The sequence below is a fragment of the Mya arenaria genome, chromosome 13 (genome assembly GCF_026914265.1).
Source record: "Mya arenaria isolate MELC-2E11 chromosome 13, ASM2691426v1".
Lineage (NCBI taxonomy): Eukaryota > Metazoa > Mollusca > Bivalvia > Myida > Myidae > Mya > Mya arenaria.
Window position 1 is genome coordinate 36,264,242 of NC_069134.1, and position 25,443 is coordinate 36,289,684.

The window sequence follows — 25,443 nt, forward strand, 5'->3', positions numbered from 1 at the left end:
ACTTGAATGAACAAAATCACTAATACGGTTATATTGTCGCCTTTCTAAAGATACCATATCATAATTCAACGACTCATCTTCCGAAAGAATGATAACTTATTTAAGAAATTAATATTACTGCGATCAATGCAGTACCCGTTTAATATCTTAAACATGTTATATGCAAACTAAATATATTTGTTTTAAACAAACCGTGTGAAACATTTTCAACTAGAATGTCGCGATGCCTGGCCAAAAGAGGACACACAGCCCATTGTAATTATTGAACAGCATACCACTACGCTGACTGCAGGAACGACGCCGACCTATTCCAATTCACAAATGGCGGGAGAAACCTCCACGAACAATGGGATCCCTTCTTCACCTTCAAATGCACATTATTCTAACTGTTCAAATACGACGAAGACAATAGCACAGGCACAGGACAGTCTTCAAGTAAATATTTCATTTTAATAACACTTAAAACGTCACATAATAGGTATGCTCATTTGAACCATATAGGTTTTAACATTATACATTTTACAACGTTTGTGAAGAAAGTTATAATAACTTATATTAAGCCACTCTTGTTGGCACGATGTTGCTCGCTGGAGTGGTCTTTTGTGGTGGGGGGAAGCAGGGATACCCGGAGAAAACCCATTTGTCCTGCATGGTGACCGCTAACTAAACCCACATGCTCACTTGGTGAGACGCGAATACGGTATCAAGATAACCAAATAAACCAAATAAATATGTTTATAAATGATTTTGCCCGTATTGATAAATGTTGGGGCAAGAGTGACGTCGGGCGTTTGAAAACCGGTTAAAACCCCCAGTGCGTTCTTCCATGTTTATTACGTATCACTGACCGCTCCAATTCGGTTATTGCACACATAAAAAACTGTTTACTTTAGTGTTTTTTTCTAATGTTGACCCGATCCTGATAACAATATTTTCCATAAAAGTCCAAGTAACAACACATGAAATACACTCGCTTAACGACTCAGAAATGCGCAGTTTGTAAAAAATGTTCATAAAAAAGAAGCAATTTCGGTAATTTTGGGAGTTTCTTTACATATGAAGGAAGCTTGGCAATGTCTCAGAAGCCGGACAATGGAACAATCCTTGAACGTGGGACGTCAAAAGTTTCTTTCGACGTATCCATTAAAGGCGAGATTTCCGCTGACAGTGGAAATGTTGTGAATGTTTCTCATCTGTTCAACATTATCATTAACAATAAACCTTAGTCTAAGAGAACGAAGTAGGTTGAAAGTACGAATAAAACAAATATCTGCGCGAAGACACTTATTTTGCCTTTGATTTCATGATTTTAAAAAATTACCAATAAATACAGATACAAGACCAACTAGAATATTGTATTTTCAAAAAGAACTACCAGTTTCGGACTTTGTTAATATTCACTTTTTTCTTCTTAGTGTTAATGTTGCTTTGTTTTGTTATAAGTTTGACGTACGTTCATTGTACAACTTTTATCGTAGTTATTGAACCTCTTCATTGTTTCTTAATTGGCGTTTTCAGTGTTGAAACTGCGCATTTCGTCTGCTTATGTTAAAATTGTATCAAGAACTGGCATAAAACTACATTTTTAATTTTGTAGCTTAGTCTTTTACCTTTCCGGCAGTGTAAAAATTATAGCATTTTGTCAATTATTTTAGGAAATATTTGACATTGTTTAGGGCAACTGTGGTTTTGGGGATTCTGGACACGGGAACCTTGTCTATTATATATATATATATATATATGTGTGTGTGTGTGTGTGTGTGTGTGTGTGCGTGTGCGTGTGCGTGTGTGTGTTATGCCTTTTTTAAGTTGTACTCTAAGAAAATTATTAAAATGTTATTTTAGTGATCAAGCTATGTGACGGACACCTGTGTATGGCATAACTTATTGAATTAAAATAGATACATCTTTAAACCGCCGTATGCCCCCATTGACCAAGATCCGGATGTTAATGCAGAAAATAGAGTGCTTGTGTTCAACTATCAATATTTTATTAAAGTTTAATGAAAGAGAAGAAACGGGTGCTCTTTTTGCATAGAGCTATTATAATTTGACACTGTATTGCAAAGAAATGAGTTTCCAGTGTGAATATTGTGTGAATATTGTAAAAAATCACTGCCTGTGGAACTGTGTAAATGTGTTGTTTGTAGCCTTATTCCATCCTGACCTCTGCAGTGTAATGTATTTCTACTCACTTTTGTGCGACACTGCATTGGTCAACCTTATGTTTTCTTGTAATTAAATTTTGTGTCTTGGATTGTTCTACAGCAGCCACTTGTTGTTTTGTTCTTTTTTCAATTTGGATTGTTTTAAAGTGAAAAGCCAGGTTAGTGTCAATATGAAACATATAATAAAAATAACTGTGGTCTTACGCCTTATCAATATCCTACGGGAAAATATCGCAATATCAAGACATTTATTTGAATACTATGTTGTTCTTAATTTTGCATTGAAAGAGTCATTTCAAACTATATGTGTCTTACTTAATTAAGCACAAACACATTATTTTTTGTTTTGAAATAAACAATATAAATACTTGGAATTACCAGTTCAAAAATGATCGTATACTTTAGTAATAGTTTATAAATGTAGCATTTGTATGTAAGAAGTGATACATCTATGCCTAGTACAGAAAGTACATTTCAGCACTCAAGAAGAGAACAAACACAGACAGTTAGAAGAACTCTTTCAGTTAACAATAGCACCCGACAGAAGTAACATCCTTTAATAGTGCAATAATCGGAACAAGACTTCAAGGGACTTGGCCAACCCTTAAACAAACCTACTGCAGCTCCAGTTTTTAAATGTGTATATTTTCGCGGTTCATGATTAAAATGAAGCTACACGAGAAGTAGAATATTTTGCTAAGACCTTTATCAGTGTGTGTATACCACGTGATACATTACGTCATATATGCTATGTCGGAAGGCAACATTTTGCATAAAATGAAGACTTGAATCAAAGATAACTTTTCTTTTACTACACCATTTTAAATAAAACAAGGGAAAGTATATGCCACTTAAAGAGCCCCGCCTTCGTTTAATACCGAAGTTTGATTAGGTGATTAGTTTCCTCAAACACTTCAACAGACCTGTTTCCATAATAAGCGGCGTGAAGTTAGCGGCCTGGAGGCCTAGCGGCCTAGCGGCGTGAAGTTGGCGGCCTAGCGGCCTGGCGGCCTAATTATTTTTTTCTATTTCCAAGCAATTGTTAATGCGTTTTTTTTAAAACAATGATAAATCAAGGTTTTTTATTCATATAGTTACATAGCAGCCTTAAATTGTTATATATTCAGAATATTTTTCTTTACCTTTTATTCTAAAACAATTTTAAATTAACTGTTTTATGCACAAATTATCACTCTGAAGCGTTTTTCAAACTTTTTTCAAAAAAGTCGATCAAGCACTTCAGCGATCTAGCGGCATAGCGGCCTGAAATTAGCGGCCTAGCGGCCTAGCGGCCTAAATTGAATCCTATTTCAAAGCATGTATACATGCATTTTCTTATAAAACAATAACATTTTAACTGTTTTTATGCACAAATTAACACATTGAAGCGATGATCAACAGTTTTTTTCCAAAAACGTCGATAAAGCAGTCAGCTATTTCAAAGCATCAAACATGCCTGTTCTTCTAAAACAATGATGTATTTACTGTTTTTATGCACAAATTATCACTCTGAAGCGTTTTTCATTTTTTCCCCCAAAAAAGTCGATCGAGCACTTCAGCGGCCTAGCGGCCTAGCGGCGTGAAGTTAGCGGCCTGGCGGCCTAGCGGCCTAGCGGCCTAAAATGGTATCCTATTTCAAAGCATGTATACATACATTTTCTTCTAAAACAATGACATATTAACTGTTTTTATGCACAAATTAACACTTTGAAGCTATTAGCGATAATCAACATCTTTTTTTTCAAAAAAGTCGATTAAGCAGTCAGCTATTTCAAAGCATTAAACATGCCTGATCTTCTTAATCAATGATATATTTACTGTTTATATGCACAAATTATCACTCTGAAGCGTTTTTCAACTTTTTTTCAAAAAAGTCGATCGAGCACTTCAGCGGCCTAGCGGCCTAGCGGCGTGAAGTTAGCGGCCTAGCGGCCTGGCGGCCTAGCGGCCTAGCGGCCTAAAATGGTATCCTATTTCAAAGCATGTATACATGCATTTCTTCTAAAACAATGACATATTAACTGTTTTTATGCACAAATTAACACGTTGAAGCTATTAGCGATTATCAACATTTTTTTTTAAAAGCGTCGATAAAGCAGTCAGCTATTTCAAAGCATTAAACATGCCTGATCTTCTAAAGCAATGATATATTTACTGTTTTATGCACAAATTATCACTCTAAAGCGTTTTTTTTTTTTTCAAAAAAGTTGATCGAGAACTTCAGCGGCCTAGCGGCCTAGCGGCGTGGAGTTAGCGGCCTGGCGGCCTAGCGGCCTAGCGGCCTAAAATGGTTTCCTATTTCAAAGCATGTATACATGCATTTTCTTCTAAAACAATGACATATTAACTGTTTTATGCACAAATTAACACTTTGAAGCTATTAGGGATTATCAACAGTTTTTTTTCAAAAGCGTCGATAAAGCAGTCAGCTATTTCAAAGCATTAAACATGCCTGTTCTTCTTAATCAATGATATATTTACTGTTTATATGCACAAATTATCACTCTGAAGCGTTTTTCAACTTTTTTTCAAAAAAGTCGATCGAGCACTTCAGCGGCCTAGCGGCCTAGCGGCCTAGCGGCGTGAAGTTAGCGGCCTGGCGGCCTAGCGGCCTAGCGGCCTAAAATGGTATCCTATTTCAAAGCATGTATACATGCATTTTCTTCTAAAACAATGACATATTAACAGTTTTTATGCACAAATTAACACTTTGAAGCTATTAGCGATTATCAACATTTTTTTTAAAAGCGTCGATAAAGCAGTCAGCTATTTCAAAGAATAAAACATGCCTGATCTTCTAAAACAATGATATATTTACTGTTTTATGCACAAATTATCACTCTAAAGCGGTTTTTTTTTTTCAAAAAAGTTGATCGAGCACTTCAGCGGCCTAGCGGCCTAGCGGCGTGAAGTTAGCGGCCTGGCGGCCTAGCGGCCTAGCGGCCTAGCGGCCTAAAATGGTTTCCTATTTCAAAGCATGTATACATGCATTTTCTTCTAAAACAATGACATATTAACTGTTTTTATGCACAAATTAACACTTTGAAGCTATTAGCGATTATCAATAGTTTTTTTTCAAAAGCGTCGATAAAGCAGTCAGCTATTTCAAAGCATTAAACATGCCTGTTCTTCTAAAACAATGATGTATTTATTGTTTTTATGCACAAATTATCACTCTAAAGCGTTTTTATTTTTTTCCAAAAAAAATCGATCGAGCACTTCAGCGGCCTAGCGGCCTAGCGGCGTGAAGTTAGCGGCCTAGCGGCCTAGCGGCCTAAAATGTTATCCTATTTCAAAGCATGACTACATGCATTTTCTTCTAAAAAATGATATGGTAACTGTTTTTATGCACAGACTATCACTCTGAGGCGATTATCAACATATTTTTGAGAAGGATAGGCATGTTCACATGCTTTGAAAAGCTGACTGCTTGTTCGACTTTTTGAAAAAAAGGTTGATAATCGCCTCAGAGTGATAGTGTGTGCTTAAAACAGTTAATAAGTCATTGTTTAAGAAGAAAATGCATGTATACATGCTTTGAAATAGGAAACCATTTTAAGCCGCTAGGCCGCTAGGCCGCCAGGCCGCTAACTTCACGCCGCTAGGCCGCTAGGCCGCTAGGCCGCTGAAGTGCTCTATCGACTTTTTTGGAAAAAAAATTAAAAACGCTTCAGAGTGATAATTTGTGCATAAAAACAATAAATACATCATTGTTTTAGAAGAACAGGCATGTTTAATGCTTTGAAATAGCTGACTGCTTTATCGACGCTTTTGAAAAAAACTGTTGATAATCGCTAATAGCTTCAAAGTGTTAATTTGTGCATAAAAACAGTTAATATGTCATTGTTTTAGAAGAAAATGCATGTATACATGCTTTGATATAGGAAACCATTTTAGGCCGCTAGGCCGCTAGGCCGCTAGGCCGCTAACTTCACGCCGCTAGGCCGCTAGGCCGCTAGGCCGCTGAAGTGCTCGATCATTTTTTTTTGAAAAAAAAAATAAAAAACGCTTTAGAGTGATAATTTGTGCATAAAACAGTAAATATATCATTGTTTTAGAAGATCAGGCATGTTTAATGCTTTGAAATAGCTGACTGCTTTATCGACGCTTTTAAAAAAAATGTTGATAATCGCTAATAGCTTCAAAGTGTTAATTTGTGCATAAAAACAGTTAATATGTCATTGTTTTAGAAGAAAATGCATGTATACATGCTTTGAAATAGGATTCAATTTAGGCCGCTAGGCCGCTAATTTCAGGCCGCTATGCCGCTTGGTCCCTGAAGTGCTTGATCGACTTTTTTGAAAAAAGTTTGAAAAACGCTTCAGAGTGATAATTTGTGCATAAAACAGTTAATTTAAAATTGTTTTAGAATAAAAGGTAAAGAAAAATATTCTGAATATATAACAATTTAAGGCCGCTATGTAACTATATGAATAAAAAACCTTGATTTATCATTGTTTTATAAAAACGCATTAACAATTGCTTGGAAATAGAAAAAATAATTAGGCCGCCAGGCCGCTAGGCCGCTAGGCCGCCAACTTCACGCCGCTAGGCCGCTAGGCCGCCAGGCCGCTAACTTCACGCCGCTAGGCCGCTAGGCCGCTAGGCCGCTAACTTCACGCCGCTAGGCCGCTAGGCCGCTAGGCCGCTAACTTCACGTACATTCCATAATAATGTTTTGACAGTGCTCCGTCAGACGGCCGTATTGTGAAAAGGTTTTTCGAAGTGTTTGAAAAAAACTAAACTCTCAATCAAACTCTGACAAAGACCGAAGGCGGAGCTCTCTAAGAGGCGTAGACTGCGCTATGATTCACCTAAAATGGTGAAGAAATAGCGAAATTATATTTGTTTAAGTCTTCATTCGAAGCAAAATATTGCCTTCCGACGTAGCATTTATGACGCAATTTATCACGTGGTATACACACACTGTTTATGTTAATGAGAACCTTCTGTCCTAGCAGTGGCGGTACAGTGATGTCAAAATGGCTACCAATGGCGAAATCCAAATCAAACAAATTCATCGTAAAGAACTGTCTTCACAATCTAAAAGTATTCTTACAGCTCAAACAAGGAAATAGACAAGGCGTATGAGGCACCGCTAAAGAATGGTATTAAGTTTTCTTGAAAAATAACAACAGATACCACACATTTATAAAGTTAAAGTTTGAATTCAATTATTTGACAATAAGGTTTAATAAGGTTTAATAAAGACACAATTTAGGATAAAGACCAAATTTGTTGAACACTCAAAAGGCTTAAATAAACTCATGAAACAAATAATGTGAGAATATATAATGCAACGTCGTATTGTATATGTTATTATTAGAAAGGGTAATCTACTAATTATTAACCTTCGTAATATGACTTTTTTGTTTGACAGATTAAAAAATTGTGTGATGAGACGGAAGGACATTAACTATCTAATCATACAATCTATTTCAAATATATGCGCATTAACTTCTACTTATATCAAATATACTTTCAAACGTAACTTGATTTACGCTTAACCCGTAAAAGGCCAATATATCCGAGCATACACTATTCAAGTTCCCTAAATCTTTCATTTATTGGCGTATGTACAGGTTATCAGACATTAAATGACACACATTACGAATCAACAAACTGCACATGCATCAACATTATAAACAACTATTGTAGTAACTTCGTCGTAGCGTTTCCAAGTTTCCAATGCAGTTGCAACAGGTGCAGGGTCCGACTGGATTCAAAACTTCTAAAGATGAAAAGTAACCAATGGTCAGATATGTTATGTCATGTGTTTGAAAAAAGACAAAACACTGATAAGTCACTTCATAATTGGTGTACTTTGACCTGTATTACGTTATGGCCGTTTAGTACAAACCTAATTATAGATAAGGAAATTCACCGCTAGATAAGTCTTCTACAATTTAAAGAGTTTTTAAGGAAAGAACAATTGACTTCATCATGGTCGTCATACGATACTTACCATTATTCTTTGCACTGCTATGGCCATCCTACGGGATAAGCCAGAAAAAGCGTGTACTTCTGCACGGATCTGATGAAACTGCCACAGCGATTCAGCTTCTTACAACTCAGGTGAATCAACTAATGGCCGAGACAACGCGGCTTAACCTAGAGATTCACGATTTGAAGTCACACACTGGTTGCAATTCCGCCGGTATGTTGTTCACTTTATGTTTTGTTTGCCAATATAACGTTTTGATTGATATGGTTGTGTTTAAAAAAAGATAACTCTTTGGTCGGCGATATAAAATGATTACTTGCAATGAGCTTAACGATTGGTATACATGAAACGACGTAAGAGCATCAAGCGTTTGCAAACGCGAATCTTGTTTGTTAACCAGTTATTAAGTTACTTATAAAGAGGAATTCGCAGACCATATAACTAGTTCACCTGTTCGTGTTGTACAGCTTAAAAATTTATAGGTGGCAGCTCTGGACACGTTCAAGCCTGTTTTTAGTATTTTTATATTTATCTTACCAAAAAGGTAACGCGAATATTAACTAGATAGCTAGATAATTATCGCGAAAATGAGAAACAATTCGCGAACGTTAACAGGTTATATTATGGCAGTTATATGCCACCATACAAACGTATTATACGGCATCTAAAGTACGATAATGGCAAGTACGATTTTATTTTTGTTTGGGGTTTTGCTTGTTAAAAAGTGTGTGTAATATGTATGAACATTGATGGATGTTGTTTTATGTCAAGTATAAGAATCAATTTGACTTTATTATGTTTTCCTACAGGATCAATTTACACAAGATGGGGGCGAACCGTTTGTCCAGCGAATGGTACAATGCTTATCTATAATGGATTTGCAGCAGGAAATTCTCTCAACGCCCACGGACCTGCTGACTTTATGTGCCTATCTGCTGACCCCGTATGGGCGAAATATGACGACTCGTCCCAGGGCGCCTCCTCAATGGTATACGGTACCGAATACGAGTTCTCATACCAATTCAGCGACGGCGGGGCAAAATTATTTGGCCAAAATCTTCAGGATCACGACGCTCCGTGCGCCGTTTGTCTTTCATCGCGATCGCTGTCCTTAATGATTCCAGGAAGAAGCGAGTGCTACCCGGGTTGGACAAAGGAATACGCGGGCTACATTGTATCCGGTGCCCCATCTCAGATCTCTCCAACGAATTACATATGCCTTGATCAGAATGCTGAAACTGAGAGGGGAGATGCGCGCAATGACAATGGAAAAGTTGTGTACTTGGTAGAGGCGGCTTGTGGGTCTCTTCCTTGTCCTCCTTACGTTCAAAACAGAGAAATTCCTTGCGTCGTATGCACTAAATAGAAGTATCATGTTTGCAATTATCGTCGGATACCCTTGATACACACTACGCTATGCTTATGTATGAAGTGTAACGGATGAAAGTACTGTGGTTGCCGACGATGGTTTGCAATAGATTCATCGACTAACATGTTGACGTGTAAAAAATGCTTGGAGTAAATTCATAATGGTGTGGGTAGCGCATTATGCGCTAATGTATATTGTTATATGCACTGCGTTGAATGCTTAAAATAAAATCACTGTGTGCTAGTTTATAATTAAATCATTAAATCATTGTCTATCCGGTATTGTGTTGCTGTGTTTTCTTGAAACATAATCGTTTGACGTGATATAGTGTACTGTCTTTAGTTTAGGCTGAATGGCATAGCGACCGCATGACGTATGACGTATACTCAAACTTATGGAGTAACCTTAATCTAGAATTTAGAATTTAGACGATGGAGATAATACACCACATGTAAAGACGATGTACATACCACGTGATTTGACGTCATATGTAAACATAATATTGGTATTTCAGCCGGAATATTTATTCACTAAAAAATATCAGTTTTTCTCCGAATTGACAAATGCTACAATACCATGCACAGGATGCCAACACAAGGATTCAGAAGAAGAAGAAGAAGAAGAAGAAGAAGAAGAAGAAGAAGAAGAAGAAGAAGAAGAAGAAGAAGAAGAAGAAGAAGAAGAAGGTTTTTGACTTCACTATATAAACTTACTCAATTTTACACAGATCAAACATTATTCTAAACAGAAATTAATTAAATATGCAATGCTAAGATGAACATAAATCTTTAAATATATCTTTTCAACATCGTACTCGAGCCCAAGCGATAATAATCGAACACGAGACACAAATGTATAAACACCACTGATTGAATGTAAATGTAAAAAAATACCATTAATGGCACTATCATCGTAATTATGTTTTAACTATGCAAACAAAATACGCATAATATAAACTACTAATGAATCTGAGCAAAAACGAAAATATGCATCGGTAGTGGCAGCCGACCTCCTTTTTCAATTCCGTGAAATTGGCATTCTAGTACACCAGAGTGATGATGTTATGCGTACCATTTAGTATTATCAAACCTCAGATGAATGAGAATGGAAATATGGGGTATCGCAGGAATCTGCGGCATCCGTATGAAGCAGTCAAACATTAGCATGTGGTCACGCGGTTCCCTTTGAAAATTTCTAAACTCCAATAAGGACGCGCCCGTGTTTAAGCCGCAAATGTAACGCGGGTTAATTTTACACATCGAGAGGGGCTCGTGAGATACCCGTGTGGACATCGCAAGATATCCCTACCATGATCTTAGAAAATATTCTAAGTCACATTGGAAACTTTTAACCATTATGAAGAGTGACTAGTAAAGAAAGCAAAGGCGCACCCCCCCCCCCCCAAAAAAAAAAAAAACAACAACAAAAAAACACACACACAAAAAAAAAACAAACAAACAAAAACACACACACACACCAACTGTCCAAATTAACTTATTCATGTCGATATCGGGAAGAAAGATACACGAAAATGTATCATTTTAGACTATAAACAGCCAGTTAGTTACTTATTTTGGGAAAACCCCAGCTCAACATTTAAGCCACATTTGCATTGACCCCTCAACAAATGTATGCTCAAATATTGTCTATGAAGTCCACGATTTTGAATAGCGTTAGTAAAGCGATTCAACAAAAGGCTTAAATGTTAAGTTATCCGTAATATTTCTAATGAGTCCTTGTGGTTTTGGGGATTTGTTGTCAGTTTTCGATTTTTTCCTCGAGTGAACTGGGGTGGTTAAAAAAAAACAAAAACAGAATATTATTTTACACTTTTAGCGTATTTTTATGCAATTTAAGGTTTCAAAGGGTAAACTATTTACAATTCATGTGTTTCAGATGCATAACCGGACATAAATGGTGCCAAAACATGAGCGAGTCCCTTTAATGAACAATACTATTGAATGTTAATACATGTACGGGGAATAGCAATACCTTGATCCTACTAATTCATTAGCAGTTACGTCCCTTGTTACCAAATATGCCACTAGTGTCAAGTTGGCACAGGAACTTTTGCCACGGTCATGAAGTTGTGTTGACACTATTGGTAAGTTTGTTTTCTTGTAAATTTTAGGCCTTGTTTTCACTATGGCTGATTTCTATATTGCAGGTTAATGTGTCCTTACTTGTGAATTATCTAAAACAATAAATCAATGTGCAGGAAAACGTAAACACGGAAGTTATTCAACGTATTGAAAGTTAAAGAATGCTTATTAAAATAAATGATAGTGTTGGGGTAAAAGTTGTATTGTTATTTTCGGTTAAGCATTTAGTAAGTTTTCCAAGGTTTTTTTTTTCAATGCATCAATCCGCACAATTTGCACAACTTTCTCTCTACTTCTATTTAAAGGTTTTACCCTCAATACTAGCTACAATAATGAGCGATCAGGGATACTTTTTTATTATTTTGACATTTCATGTGTATCCCTGTAACGCTACAACTCTCTACCATTTAACACTGGACGAAACAATATATAGTAATATTATGCATCGATGTTGATTAATAATGATATAATTGTTACAAATGTACCTAACAGTGATCTTAACTGGGTTGGATTTGTCGTTAGAGTCGTTATTTTCACATAAATATACTCTGGGTCACGAAATGAGCGTAGCAGTCCACCATTTTTTACACATGTTGATATTTATCGAATAAATTTGTACCCATCCGTCAATGATGGTTAACCCTGTGCGCAGTCACAGTTATCCTCCCTTTTCTATGTATTGTGCAGAGCAACGCAACAGTGTTAAAAAATGGTGATACCTAATCATCATTATCATCATCATCATCATCATCATCACGAACATCATCATCATCAACTTCTCCCAACATGACCCATCAAACACGTTAGCGTTCAGCGCATTGAAATGGTTGCATTTTAATAGTGTTATTTAACCGAGCCTATTAACGACCAAAATATTCGAAATCCTCTACCCCGTTTCATACATGTACACAACCTGTCAGATTTGTCCTAGATTTACAGATTAATGGATACAATCGATGCATGTAAGTGCATTATGGTATCTGAACATGTTTTTTTGGCATAACGACATAAATAAATGTATGTTTGATAGTAGGCAATGATATTTTCGTAGAAATTTGAATTTATAACAAAGATAATTTAAAAATTGTGGCCGCGAGGATCCTCTGCGCAAGGCCCGTTTGCTACTTTTTGCTGGGATGGTGGACGTCACCAGTCTGCCATAGTCTAAAAATTGTCAAAAGACTGGTTGACGGCCATTTAGGTGGACTACCCTCAATACAATACAGGACCATTGATTTTTATGTTACAGCCTCATGATTTAAGATTAATAATTTAAGCCATTTGCAAATAGTTAAAATCACAGACATACATGTAGACCATTGGTTGGAAACTGCATACTATTGTTGAAACAATAAATTAAAAAAAAGATCCACAATCCTCCCCGTTTATCAAGAAATTTCCACCAGTGATCTTCGTTATTTTTTGTCAAGCTCTGCTAATAGTAAACAAGCACATGTAATCTACTAGCTTGTATGACTGTGTAATTAGCAATTAATCTGTTTGTTTTTTTAAGCTTTAAAAATTAAATTGATATTCTTTAAGAATTATAAAATGTTTGAATAGGTAAGATAATTGATCAAAGAAGTCCATTATATAAATTCTAAATATTGTCACAGCTGATAACAGCGAAACCATCAGATCAGATATTATTAATGATCCTATGTGCACACTTGATAAATGTCATGAAATTCTGCCAGTAAACTAGTATATATATTATTGCAGAAATGATCCCGGATTAAATCTCTCCTTATGAAAGTTCAAAATCATCTATACTAGTATCTATAGAAAGAAGGGGGTTTGTTACCTATGGTTAATACATGTACAGAAAAACTGCGATCGCTCTAGGATGCTGGGGACTGAGCCAAAACCTCGAGGGGAGCGATGTTTCGAACGACCCGAATTTAAATTTTCCAGGCTGTATTGAAATATCTGTGTATTTTAAGTTTGAAGTCGTCAAACTGACTGTTTACTGAGACACCGATTATGTGTTGCGTTGTGGAAATCCCTCATATGTTCAAAGGCTGTCGTATACTTAATGTATACTACATGTAAAAGAAATATCAATAATAGAATAAATAGAAATTTTTATTTTTACAAGATTTACATATTGCAAAGCAGAGTGACAAGAAGGAATTATTTTCAGAGATTCCTATGTTGGATCGATATGGTAGTGTTTGCCCTTATCACCTACCATCAGTCATGCGTAACACCTTATCAAATTGCCTTTCAAATGTCATTGCAATCTTTACAACTTGCAAAAAATTTAACAGCTAGCAATTTTTTGTTTATTTTGGAACATGCGTTCGGGAAAAAGTGTGAAATTATGACCTCGAGGGAGCCATAAGGTTTTGTAGATAATTTGTATACTTGGGTCCGACTATATTGTTCGACTCCTCGACATATTTAAAGGTTTTCATGCAGCCTTAGTATATTTTTATGAAAATAGTAGGAAAAATGTTCGGGACCAAGCTTCGACCACGAGGGACTGCCGGTTCTCGAACGACCGCAGTTTTACTGTATGTCACTCCGTGCTAAAATGTATAAAATGTTTTAGTTCAACTCTGATTAGAATTCAAACTTGCTTTTGTAATATTGAATGAAATCTTGTATTCTGCTTCAGAAAACATTGTGGCATCATTAGCCATGGATGTAAAGATTGAGCCACCAGACTCAGAACTAGAACTTACAGACAATACTTCAAGTTGCAAGACATCTTACACAACTCTGTCATCATCCTGTCCAGCCTACAATGAAAATGCATTTGCTGAGGAAGATGATGAAACTATACCAATAGTTCAGAAGTCTTTGCAAATTAAAGAAGAGGTTACTGAAGCTCTCTTGTCAGAAGTCAGTGATTTTAATGCAAACCTTATTTCAAAAGATGAACTTGGTGCCGCTAATGAGGAAAAAAAGCCAGGAAAAAAGCGCAAGCCCCGCACTTCCCTAACGCTTGAACAACGAAGAATTTGCCAAGTTTGCAGCAAAGTTTTTAACAACCCAAGTAATCGGCTTGCTCATGAAAAGGTTAGTTTGCACATAGAAATATGTGCTTGTGTTATGAATTATTGACTTAATTCATACCAGTTTTTAGTTTAGGTCATGTTTTGTTTCATTGCATATGTTGTATAAACTTGACTTAAGTTGACTCTTGTCATAGGAAATATTTCCCATAGGTTTAAAAGCATCTAACATCTTACATTAATATTATTGCAATTGGCAAAGTTTTATGTTTGCTATTTAGTTCATAAAGAAATACCCCAGTCAATTGTAACCATGGCTCCCCAAGGTCCGGGGAAAAGCCGGGACTTTGATTTTCGGTCCAGCCAAGCCCAGGTAAAATCTCCGCCGTGCGGGGTCGAACTGCCGCCAAATACCACCGCACCCCAGGGACCCTAGGTTAGGGTCGTTCCCCGCTATATTTGGCGCAAAGACAAAACCACCGCATTCACCCGGCATTGCGGGGCTACCTGGAAGGTAAAAACATGGCCCACTTCCCTGACTATTCCCGGTATACCCCCGGACCTTGCGTGGTTACAATTGACTGGTGCATAATAACTTTAATGATATCTAAGATTTTATCATAGAATTTATTTTTTAATATTTCATTTTCAAGATCTTTATTTTATGATGTACATGTTATTTGTTGTATTACAGACAATCCATAGAGGCTGGGCACCACATACTTGTAAGATATGTGTCAAGTCTTTCTCCACAAAGGTAGGAACATTTTCGTTTAATATTATTTGGAAGTTACCACTGTTTGCCGATGAACTAAGCATTTCAAGGCTTCTGCTCTGACAGCTCAAAGCCACCAAGTAAATTTCAAATTAAGTGCAACAACTACATGTATGGCTTATCAATGAACTTTACTTATCAGAGTCTGAGATAAAAAAGGTGTGGTACTTTCAGAGATTTGGCATATTTTTTAAAGTGTCGGTATCACGGGGAACTAACTACTAAAGAGGTGGGCTCACTTAAAGTATCCCCACTTCTCCCTAGTTTGACAGGAAGTATAAGTCACTTCTCCCAAAAAATTCAGCCGAGTGAGAGCACTGGTGACAACAACCCAAGATGGTTGAAAAAGTGTTTAAAGTGAAAATGAACAAGGGAGATTAATTAAAGGCCTAGTTTAAGGAATATTTGTCATGATAATCCCCTGCTGTGCATCTCCGGCTAATTGCACTGGTGTCACAGAAGGGCCAATTTCCTTTGTATACATTAATTGGCTCAGGGCCATTTAGGGTCCATTTTTAGCGCGACTATTCCAAGAATAGGTGGGCTATACTACTCGCCCCAGCGTCGGCGTCCGGTTTTAGGGCAAGTTGGGATTTTCACTTATAAGTCCAATACCTTTCATTCAATTGAGTTAATACTTCACACAGTTGTTCAGGGCCATCACATGATGAGGTTAGATAACTCCATATTATTCTTTACACAGATTATGGCCCCTGATTGACTATGAAACTTAGGTTAAAGTTTAAAGGGAGATTGGGATATTTATAAATAACTTCTATACCCTTTGTTCAATTGACTTTATACTTCACACAGTTGTTCAGGACCATCACACAATGAGGTTACATAACTCCATATTATCCTAAATACAAGTTATGGCCCCTGATTGACTTAGGTTAAAGTTTTAGGGCAGGTTAAAGTTTTAGGGCAAGTTGGGATTTTCACTTAAAACTCCAATACCATTCATTCAATTGACTTAATACTTCACATAGTTGTTCAGAGCCATCACATTATGAGGTTAGATAACTCCATATTATCTTTTATACAAATTATGGCCCTTGAATGACTATGGAACTTAGGTTAAAGTTTTAGGGCAGTTTGGGATATTTATTAATAACTTCTATACCCTTTGTTCAATTGACTTAATACTTCACACATTTTGTTCAGGACCATCACACAATGAGGTTACATAACTCCATATTTTCCTTAATACAAGTTATGGCCCCTGATTGACTTAGGTTAAAGTTTTAGGGCAGGTTAAAGTTTTAGGGCAAGTTGGGATTTTCACTTAAAACTCCAATACCATTCATTCAATTGACTTAATACCTCACACAGTTGTTCAGAGCCATCACATAATGAGGTTAGTTAACTCCATATTATCTTTTATACAAATTATGGCCCTTGATTGACTATGGAACTTGGGTTAAAGTGTTAGGGCAGGTTGGGATATTTATTAATAACTTCTATACCCTTCATTTAAATGACTTAATACTTCACACAATTGTTCAGGACCATCATCCAATGAGGTTACATAACTCCATATCCTTAATACAAGTTATGGTCCCTGATTGACTTAGGTTAAAGTTTTAGGCAAGTAAAAGTTAAGGGCAAGTTTGGATTTTAATAAAAAAACTTCTATACCTTTCATTCAATGCACTTAATAAAATTCAAAATTATTAACGACCATCTTACAACAAGAAACATAACTCCATTTTAACCCTAAATACAAATTATGTCCCTTGAATATATATATATATATATTTTTAATTTCTTTTGACAGGCACATTTTTTCATTCTTAACCAGTTTTTTACCAAGGGAAAACAAGGAGGGCTGTACTGTATGGCCCTTGAATTATTTTTTTTATTTAATTTCTTTTGAATATTTGTATATTCTTTACCACATTTTCATAATGGGAAATCAAGTTATTTGAATGACTTGTGTCATTTTTTGGGTGGTGGGAGGGCAGCATCAAAGTCACCTTATGTATTGAATAATTTTAGTTAGGTTTGACATAAATAGACCAAACTTGGTAATATTACATTGTTATTGTATTCACTTCTAAGTCAAAGCGGCAAAGTTGAGCCCGCTGTCTTACGACAGCTCTTGTTATGATTAAACTTCTAAACACAGTTTGTTTGTTGTTTTTTTTTGGGGGGGGGGGCACTTAAAGAAGACTTAAACTAGGCCTTTAAGAGTATTCTGTAGGGATATTACTACAATGTCTGCATGGACATGCCATAAAAGGGACTTTGATAAGGTACATGGCGAACAATACAAAGCAAATATTGTGCGCATATTTTCACTTTTAAGAAAGTACCTTGCCCCTTTTTGGGCCCCCCTGCGCTTTTTAATTTCTCGCAAACACTAGCTCATTATCCCACAAAAGATCCATGCATGTACATTTTGCATTTATTTCAAATCAGTTGGTAAATAAAATTGAAGCTTTAGGTAAAACTTGCAAGAACAACGAATGAAACGCTTTAAAGAGTAAAAAAAAGTCTGTTTAAGGCTGATGTTGACAGCAGTATGCGGTACAAATCAATCAATTAAAAAAACTTGTATCATTATAACTGCAACACCAAAAACAATGTTTGCAACTAAGCCGCAAACTTTCAAGTATAAATATATGTCAATATGCGATATTAATTCATTTTTATACGCCCGAAGGGTCGTATTATGTTATGGCCTCCATCGTCTGTCCGTCTGTCTGTCCGTCTGTCCGTCCGTTAGCAATTCCGTATCCGGGCCATAACTAGGTAACTAATAAAGCGATTTTCAAATAACTTTATACAAATCATCACTACATTAAAAGGATGTGTTGCGCGCAATTTCCAGGTCCATACTTCAAAGACTAGAATCACCATGGGGGTGCGTTAGCAAATCCATGTCCGGGCCACAACTTGGTCACTAATAAAGTCATTTTCAAATAACTTTATACAAAGCATCATTACATTAAAATGATGTGTCGCGCGCAATTTCCAGGTCCATACCTTAAACACTAGAATCACCATGGGGGGGACGTTAGCAATTCCATGTCCAGGCCATAACTGGGTTACTACTAAAGCAATTTTCAAATAACTTTATACAAATCATCTCTACATTAAAAGGATTTGTCAAGCATGTTTTCCAGGTCCGTACCTCAAAGGCTAATTTCACTGGGGGGCGTTAGCAATTCCGTGTCCAGGCCATAACTTGGTAACTAATAAAGCGATTTTCAAATAACTTTATACAAATCATCACTACATTAAAAGGATGTGTCGCGCGCAATTTCCAGGTCCATACCTCAAAGACTAGAATCACCATGGGGGTGCGTTAGCAAATCCGTGTCCGGGCCACAACTTGGTCACTAATAAAGTCATTTTCAAATAACTTTATACAAAGCATCATTACATTAAAAGGATGTGTCGCGCGCAATTTCCAGGTCCATACCTCAAACACTCGAATCACCATGGGGGGGGGACGTTAGCAATTCCATGTCCAGGCCATAACTGGGTTACTACTAAAGCAATTTTCAAATAACTTTATACAAATCATCTCTACATTAAAAGGATTTGTCAAGCATGCTTTCCAGGTCCGTACCTGAAAGGCTAATTTCACTGGGGGGCGTTAGCAATTCCGTTTCAATATTGGAAGTTTAAGCCTTTGTTGTAAACACTTCACACCTAGTAAGCAGTATACTAGCATAACCTAAATGTTTATTAAAGACCTCAAGCCGAATCTTCTTCGGGCGTATTATGCTCCGTTTCGCGGTGCTCTTGTTTATAGATGTTGTTATCAAATCCCACTGATGCTGAATAAATTCAGAAATAGAGCTATAAAACAATACTATATCAACGTTATTTATCTCTAAAATACAGGCATCCACATCCTTTTGGACAAGCCTTTTAAATAATCATATGTATACACAGTCGAAACTCATTTGCTCGATATTCTAGGGACCGGCCAAAATACTTCAAGCATCGGAAATATCGAGCCAAGCGTAAATGCTTTCTAAATGTGTATTTTTCTTTGATACGTTAACTAAGGTCATGTTGACCTTGTTTGTTATTTACCTACATTTTCTCAGCTGAACAGCCTCCTCAAAATACATTGAGATGTATACATATGTAATGAAATAATGTTGACATTCTTTAACTCGTGCCAATTTAATTAAACATTTAAATTAAACAAATTCAGGTGTGAACTTCTTACCTGGTATTGTGAAAACAACATTGAGCCAAGCAAACAAAACAAAGTGTGAAATTCTTATTATGGACCGGGAAAATGACATCGAGCGTGGAGGAAATTGGACCCTCGAGAAATCGAGCCATCTGATTGAATTTTATATGAACATACAGTAAAACAAAATCGGTCCTTTTAATCCAGTTCGAGTCAACGAGGATATCAAGCGAACAAGTTTTGACTGTATTTACAATTATCCAAAATATGTTTTTTAACATCTCTGACTGATATTGCCACCTATGATTTAAACAACTTCAATAATTTAGAATTGGTTGTCCTGTAAGCGCAGTGGTAAGCGCACTTGGTCTTACCAAAACTTTTCAGGTTTGATTCCAGGCCTGGGCTCATGTGAGTGTGGATGGTGGTCACTAATGCTGGACAAGTGGGGTTTTCTCGGGGTTCTCTGGTTTACCCCATAACACAAGACCTCTTGCGCAACATTGTGCCAACGAGATTGACTTAGTATAATTTGATATAACTTTCTTCACAATTGTTGAAAATAAATAAATTTTAAACTAATTATTTTAATTTGTCATTTGCAGTCAGCGATGAGGAACCATTTGAACACCCATTCTGGAGTCAAACCATACCAGTGTCCAGTCTGTAAGAAGGCATTCGCCCAACCCAGCAATCTGAGGAGGCATGTGGCCACTCATAACGAGAAAAGAGAGAGAAAATTTCAATGCAGTACTTGTGGACTTGACTTCACAGAAAGTGGTAACCTCAGCAGACACATGAAGTCACATTTGAATGTAAGGCCATTTAGTTGTGAGCAATGTGGTAAGGGATTTAAAAGCTCAGGAAATTTGAATCGTCATATTCAAACGCATACGGGAGAGAGAAATTTCTTTTGTAAAGTTTGTGATAAGGCATATTCTTGTATTGAGTCCGTCACCATACATATGAAAATACATGCCGGTGATCGCCCTCATGAATGTCCTGTATGTCACAAAAGTTTTATAATACGTAGTGCTCTGTCGCGGCATATGAATGTTCATGAAAAGCCGGACCCAAAGTTTGCCTGCGGCATTTGCTCAAAAAGTTTTGTTACCGCAGAATCGTTAACCACGCACATGAAAAATCACTTAGGCGATTTGACCCACTTTTGTCATCTTTGTAACAAGGGATATACCAGTGAGCCCTCTTTAAGAAGTCACATGAAATCTCATATGAACGAGCGTCCTTACAAATGCACCAATTGTAGCAAGGCTTTTAAGACGATTCATTTGCTAAACAGGCATAATCTGAGCCACACTGGGTCAAAAGACCACCCATGCCCCATATGTGGGAAGAAATTTTTGTTCAGTTGGTATCTTCCGACACATATTAAGAAACATTCCGGAGTCAAGCCCCACCAGTGCGATATCTGTGATAGATCTTTTATGAATTTAAAATCGCTAAGAATGCATAAAGAGCACCACACAGGGGAAATTACCAAGAAATTTCATTGTACCGTTTGTGATAAAAGTTATAGGGAACGCAGCGTTTATCTGCGTCACTGTACAAGTGCGATGCACGCTAAAAAATCAAAAGATAATGTTAATAGTCTGTAATCGAGTAGTTTTTGTTTTACGTATTTGTTACTTTTATGTAAGGTTTGGGTTATTTTGTTATATTATATTTAATAGTGTTTTAATGTTAATTTGTAAGTCAGATTTGATTTTATAGAGTTTTGATGTTGTGTACAAAGCTCATTGTTATCTGACGAAGTGTCATTTTTAGAGTAGAACTGTGATTTTAATTAAGTTTATGTTTGAGAGTTGTTTATTAAATTAAAAATTGCATGCAATTTTTAATCATTATTTACATAATCATTTTTAGATTTTTTAAAAGGTTAAGGCATGCTTATACATTCCATAATAGATTTAACTGGTTATTTATAAATCAGATGAAATATTTATATGGTATTTTTTTACTGGTTAACTCTTTGATTGGTTAAAGTTAGCTGAACTGTATACTGATTGGTCAATTGTTATCCTATTATAACTATTAACTAATGAAATCATTTCTGTGTGCAAACTGGGCAAAAGATAACCTATGGAAAACTTATTCACCTGTCAAAGCTGCACTGTCACAGCTGGACCGTTTTGACAACATTTTTAAAAAAAAAGTTTTGTAATGAGCCAATTTTTGCGTAAATGTCTGAGAACCTGTGATTTAAGACTGCTGGCAAATGATCAGATCACAGTTTTTCATATTTATGTTTGAAAATTGATGTTTTATGCCAATATTTTTCTTAAAGCGTTAGTAAAACTTTCAGCCATAAAACTTCATTTTTTTAAAGTTAATATGAAAAACTGTGATCTGATCCTTTTTTGAGCAGTCTTGTATCACTGGTTTCAAGATATTTATGCAAGAAATTGGCTCAGTCTTAGATAAAATATATAAAAAAAGTTGTCAAAATGGACTATCTCTGAGAGAGCGCAGTTTTAAACAATCGGATACAGATTATTACATGTTTCTAACACATTCCAGGTTTTCTTTAATAAAGCCTGACACAAACATTATTAAGATACTAGGGGTATTTAATCTTACTTAACGTTCCAGCATATAACATGTGTACATTCCTATTTCTTGTTCATATTTATAATGACTTAAATGTGAATACATGTATAGTTACATATATTTTTGTAGCAAGAACATACTGTTTCATATTTGTTTATGTTTGATACATTTTATCTATATAATGTTCTGGATTAAGATATTGTTAAGGTTGGTGGTTTGCTGTGAGAGTATAAAACTATGTGTTTCGGGTAGTGTTGTTCCGATGATCGATTATGATAAAAAACTGATTGGTTAGACTTGAAATTGGCGGCAATCAATTGTATTCTGTCATAATCACATATCAATGCAATCGGTGAGTTGTTTTTCTTCTTTCTTTTCTGTATTTAAGTTAAGGCAATTTCAGCCAATTTTCTTCTTTGAGTTCATTAATTGATAAACATTTGGGAGTGTTCAGTTGTTATTGTAAACAATATGCCCAAAAGCAACAACAACACTAAATAACTTCAAACAAACACATAACATAAGCATACTTTAAAGGATAATGATTTATTGTACAAGAATGAAAGTACAATTTAAGTATTGTAAAAACCAATTGTACTATTGATAATTTGTTACTTGAGTGAAACTGATTATAGATCATCAAACTGAAACCGATTCTCAACACTAATTTTGGGGATATTCTCCTGATTTTTACCACCTCAAATGATTTTAGAAGAAGATTAAAGTCAAGGTATTGAGATAACCTTGGTGTTGTTATAGTCGATTTAAAAAGTCTTTAACATTGGCTTGCATTACTAAACACTTTTTAGGCATTCGGTGAAACTTGGTACATATTCATGTTGCCAGTTGTTACATGTACATGTATGTTACAAGACCCACCACTATTGCAATTATAATTGATGAGTTATGCCCCTTTTCAACTGAAAACAAGTTTTACAAATATGTTTTCTCTGGTTTTCCACATGCAATTAAAAGACCAAACTCTCCTGCAACATCATGCCAACGAGAACGCCTTTGCACGAGTTAGTATAACTTTTTCACAAGGCCTAAAAAAAACAACATTTGGTTCAGGTTACCCGACCCTACCTACGGAATAGGCGCCGACCCTACCATTTTTATAGTCAGTTTGAAAAAAAAATGAAAAACTAAAAAAAAAAAAAAAAAAAATTCGTTTTTTTTTTAATTGCTTTTCAATATGTAGTTTAAACCTTAAATGCTTATACAGAAGATAGCTTTAACACCATTCTCCAATGATGAAAATGATATTCTGATATAAAGCCTAATAAAAAAAAAATAAAAAATAAAAAAAGCCTACCTACCCTACCTATTTTTGAGAAGGATGTAACCCTAACCAAACATTTTTTTTTAGGCCCAAGCGTTGTAAAACAACTTTAAACTTATTGAAATCATTAACAGAGGAGCATAAGCATTTGCTTATGGTGATCTTAGCTTCTATGTAGGGTATATGTAGTCATATTAAGACTAAGACCTATTATCAGTTACCACTTCTTATATTGATACATTGTACTCCTGGTTTATAACTGTTTATGATTTTGAATTCACAACAATTAAATATCACTATATTTTTAAATCTTCTAATATACATGTACTGTATTTATGTTACAAGCAGATATAGTGTAGAATACAGTTAATCATGCATCTGTTGTTTTATCAAATGTTTCTGTTTATTATGAGTTTGCTGTGTGATAAAATGGTGTGATTCATTTTCATTTTATAGAAATATCAAAAGTTTCCGCGTATGTGTGTTTTAAAATGTTCATAATCAAAAGACTATGTAATAGTGGTCCATTATCATTTAAAAAAAAACCCTTCTTAGATGGTATTATTGATTTGTGATTTTGCTATCTTTAGAAATGTATTTGTTTTCTGTTTCATGACAAGATTCCTTGAATTTGCCATACTTGCTTTTAGTCTGTGGGTATTAAAGCTGCATTCTCACAAATTTGACAGTTTTACCATTTTTCTATTTCTTTGTCTCACAATTAACTCATTTGCGTATCAGTGCCTTCAATGCAGTTATATAAGATAACTCACAATATAACAGATTTCAATTGTTTGGTTAGCTGCCAAAATTTATAATTTAATAATTTTCTTAAAGGGTTAGTCATGCTTTTAGCCATAAAACATCAAGTTTTAAATGTAAATATTAAAACTGCGTTCTGCGCTTTTATCAGCAGTCCTCTATCACTGGTTTCTAGACATTTATGCAAAACTTGGCCCATTCCAAGACAAAAAAATAATAAAAGTTATCAAAACAATCAATCTGAGAGAATGCAACTATACTCAGAGTACTTATTCACATTTTATAGGGTTAGTCATCATTCTCTTGTTTATGTAAAACGTGAGGAAAATGCTTGTTTCAAATAAGTCTGGTAGCGCTCTGATATTGGTTTTTTTTGGTGTTCGAAATTATGTTTTGTCTAATGGAATGTTAGTAATTTTTAATTTCATTGTTTAAAATTTGTAAATCAGCAGCCATTTTTTATCAGTTTGAAATTCGTGAATCTGCTGTTTTAAAACAGACACTGGGCGAATAAACAAGATATGTGAAGGCAGTTAATATTTTTTAATTTTTTTTTTTTTTTGGGAAATTAGTGCTTTGATACCTGTTTAAGCTTTAGGGTGTGGGTTCAGCGTTATATGTAAGTTCATAATGTTAAACATTATTTACATTTTATACATAAAATTGTTTTTATATTCAATACGTTTTCCCTTAAGCGTGTATTTTATTAAATGTATTCGGGTACACAAGCTGTTAATGAAATTCACAATTCACATGTTTTTATTAGTGTGACAAAATATATTATATTATACAGATATTATTAAATTTATAAATAGTACTTTCTGGTCTGATGTCAATTTGTAGAAAGAATGTATAGCTGTTATACCCGGTTTCACTTTGTGAACCGAATAGTGCGCCAGCAGACATGTGAACTCTGCCGGCGGTAGACAAAATCTACTACTTTTCAGACCCTTCTACCGCTGTCCCGACAAAATCTACCGCTATTGTTTAAATCTACCGATTTTGAAAATAAATAAAATAAAAAATGCCATATATTCGCATTTTACGTCCAGTGAGGTCATAAATTTGTCATAATGTAACTACCTTGGGCTATTCACACATTGGTGGAGGGCGCCAGCCTGTCCGCCCATTTTGGTCTGGGCAATATCTTTCGGATTTTAAAATGATTTGGCAGAAGTGACCACCATAGAATCAGGATGTGTCGCGCTCAGGACCCATGTCCCCTACATGTCAAGGTCACAGCAACCGTTTGAACTAAGTATTTTCCAATGAAGCAGTTAAAGTTAAAAAAAACTGTAGTGGTTTGTTCCTGAAGTTATAAAAGCTCATAAATAAATATTTATAAAGATCAGGGACG

The 25,443-nt window shown here is 35.6% G+C and overlaps 2 protein-coding genes across 2 annotated transcripts; both read left to right on the forward strand.

Moving 5' to 3' along the window:
* Positions 1-8,111: 8,111 nt before the first annotated feature.
* Positions 8,112-9,756, forward strand: LOC128215225 (uncharacterized). The gene is made up of 2 exons (XM_052921932.1): positions 8,112-8,310; positions 8,922-9,756. The coding sequence occupies exons 1-2, from the start codon at positions 8,112-8,114 to the stop codon at positions 9,476-9,478; spliced, it is 756 nt and encodes a 251-aa protein (XP_052777892.1). The 3' UTR covers positions 9,479-9,756.
* Positions 9,757-11,515: 1,759 nt separating this feature from the next.
* On the forward strand, positions 11,516-24,903 carry LOC128213710 (zinc finger protein OZF-like). Its single transcript, XM_052919733.1, has 4 exons — positions 11,516-11,585; positions 14,204-14,607; positions 15,238-15,300; positions 20,080-24,903. The coding sequence occupies exons 2-4, from the start codon at positions 14,227-14,229 to the stop codon at positions 21,088-21,090; spliced, it is 1,455 nt and encodes a 484-aa protein (XP_052775693.1). The 5' UTR covers positions 11,516-11,585; positions 14,204-14,226; the 3' UTR covers positions 21,091-24,903.
* Positions 24,904-25,443: the final 540 nt, after the last annotated feature.

Bases quoted from the DNA above. Each gene is read 5' to 3' on its own strand.
- LOC128213710 (XM_052919733.1), top strand. From the start codon at position 14,227: ATGGATGTAAAGATTGAGCCACCAGACTCAGAACTAGAACTTACAGAC. The intron at 14,608-15,237 runs GTTAGTTTGCAC...GTTGTATTACAG, and splicing joins ATCGGCTTGCTCATGAAAAG to ACAATCCATAGAGGCTGGGC. The intron at 15,301-20,079 runs GTAGGAACATTT...TGTCATTTGCAG, and splicing joins TCAAGTCTTTCTCCACAAAG to TCAGCGATGAGGAACCATTT.
- LOC128215225 (XM_052921932.1), top strand. From the start codon at position 8,112: ATGGTCGTCATACGATACTTACCATTATTCTTTGCACTGCTATGGCCA. The intron at 8,311-8,921 runs GTTGCAATTCCG...GTTTTCCTACAG, and splicing joins CGATTTGAAGTCACACACTG to GATCAATTTACACAAGATGG.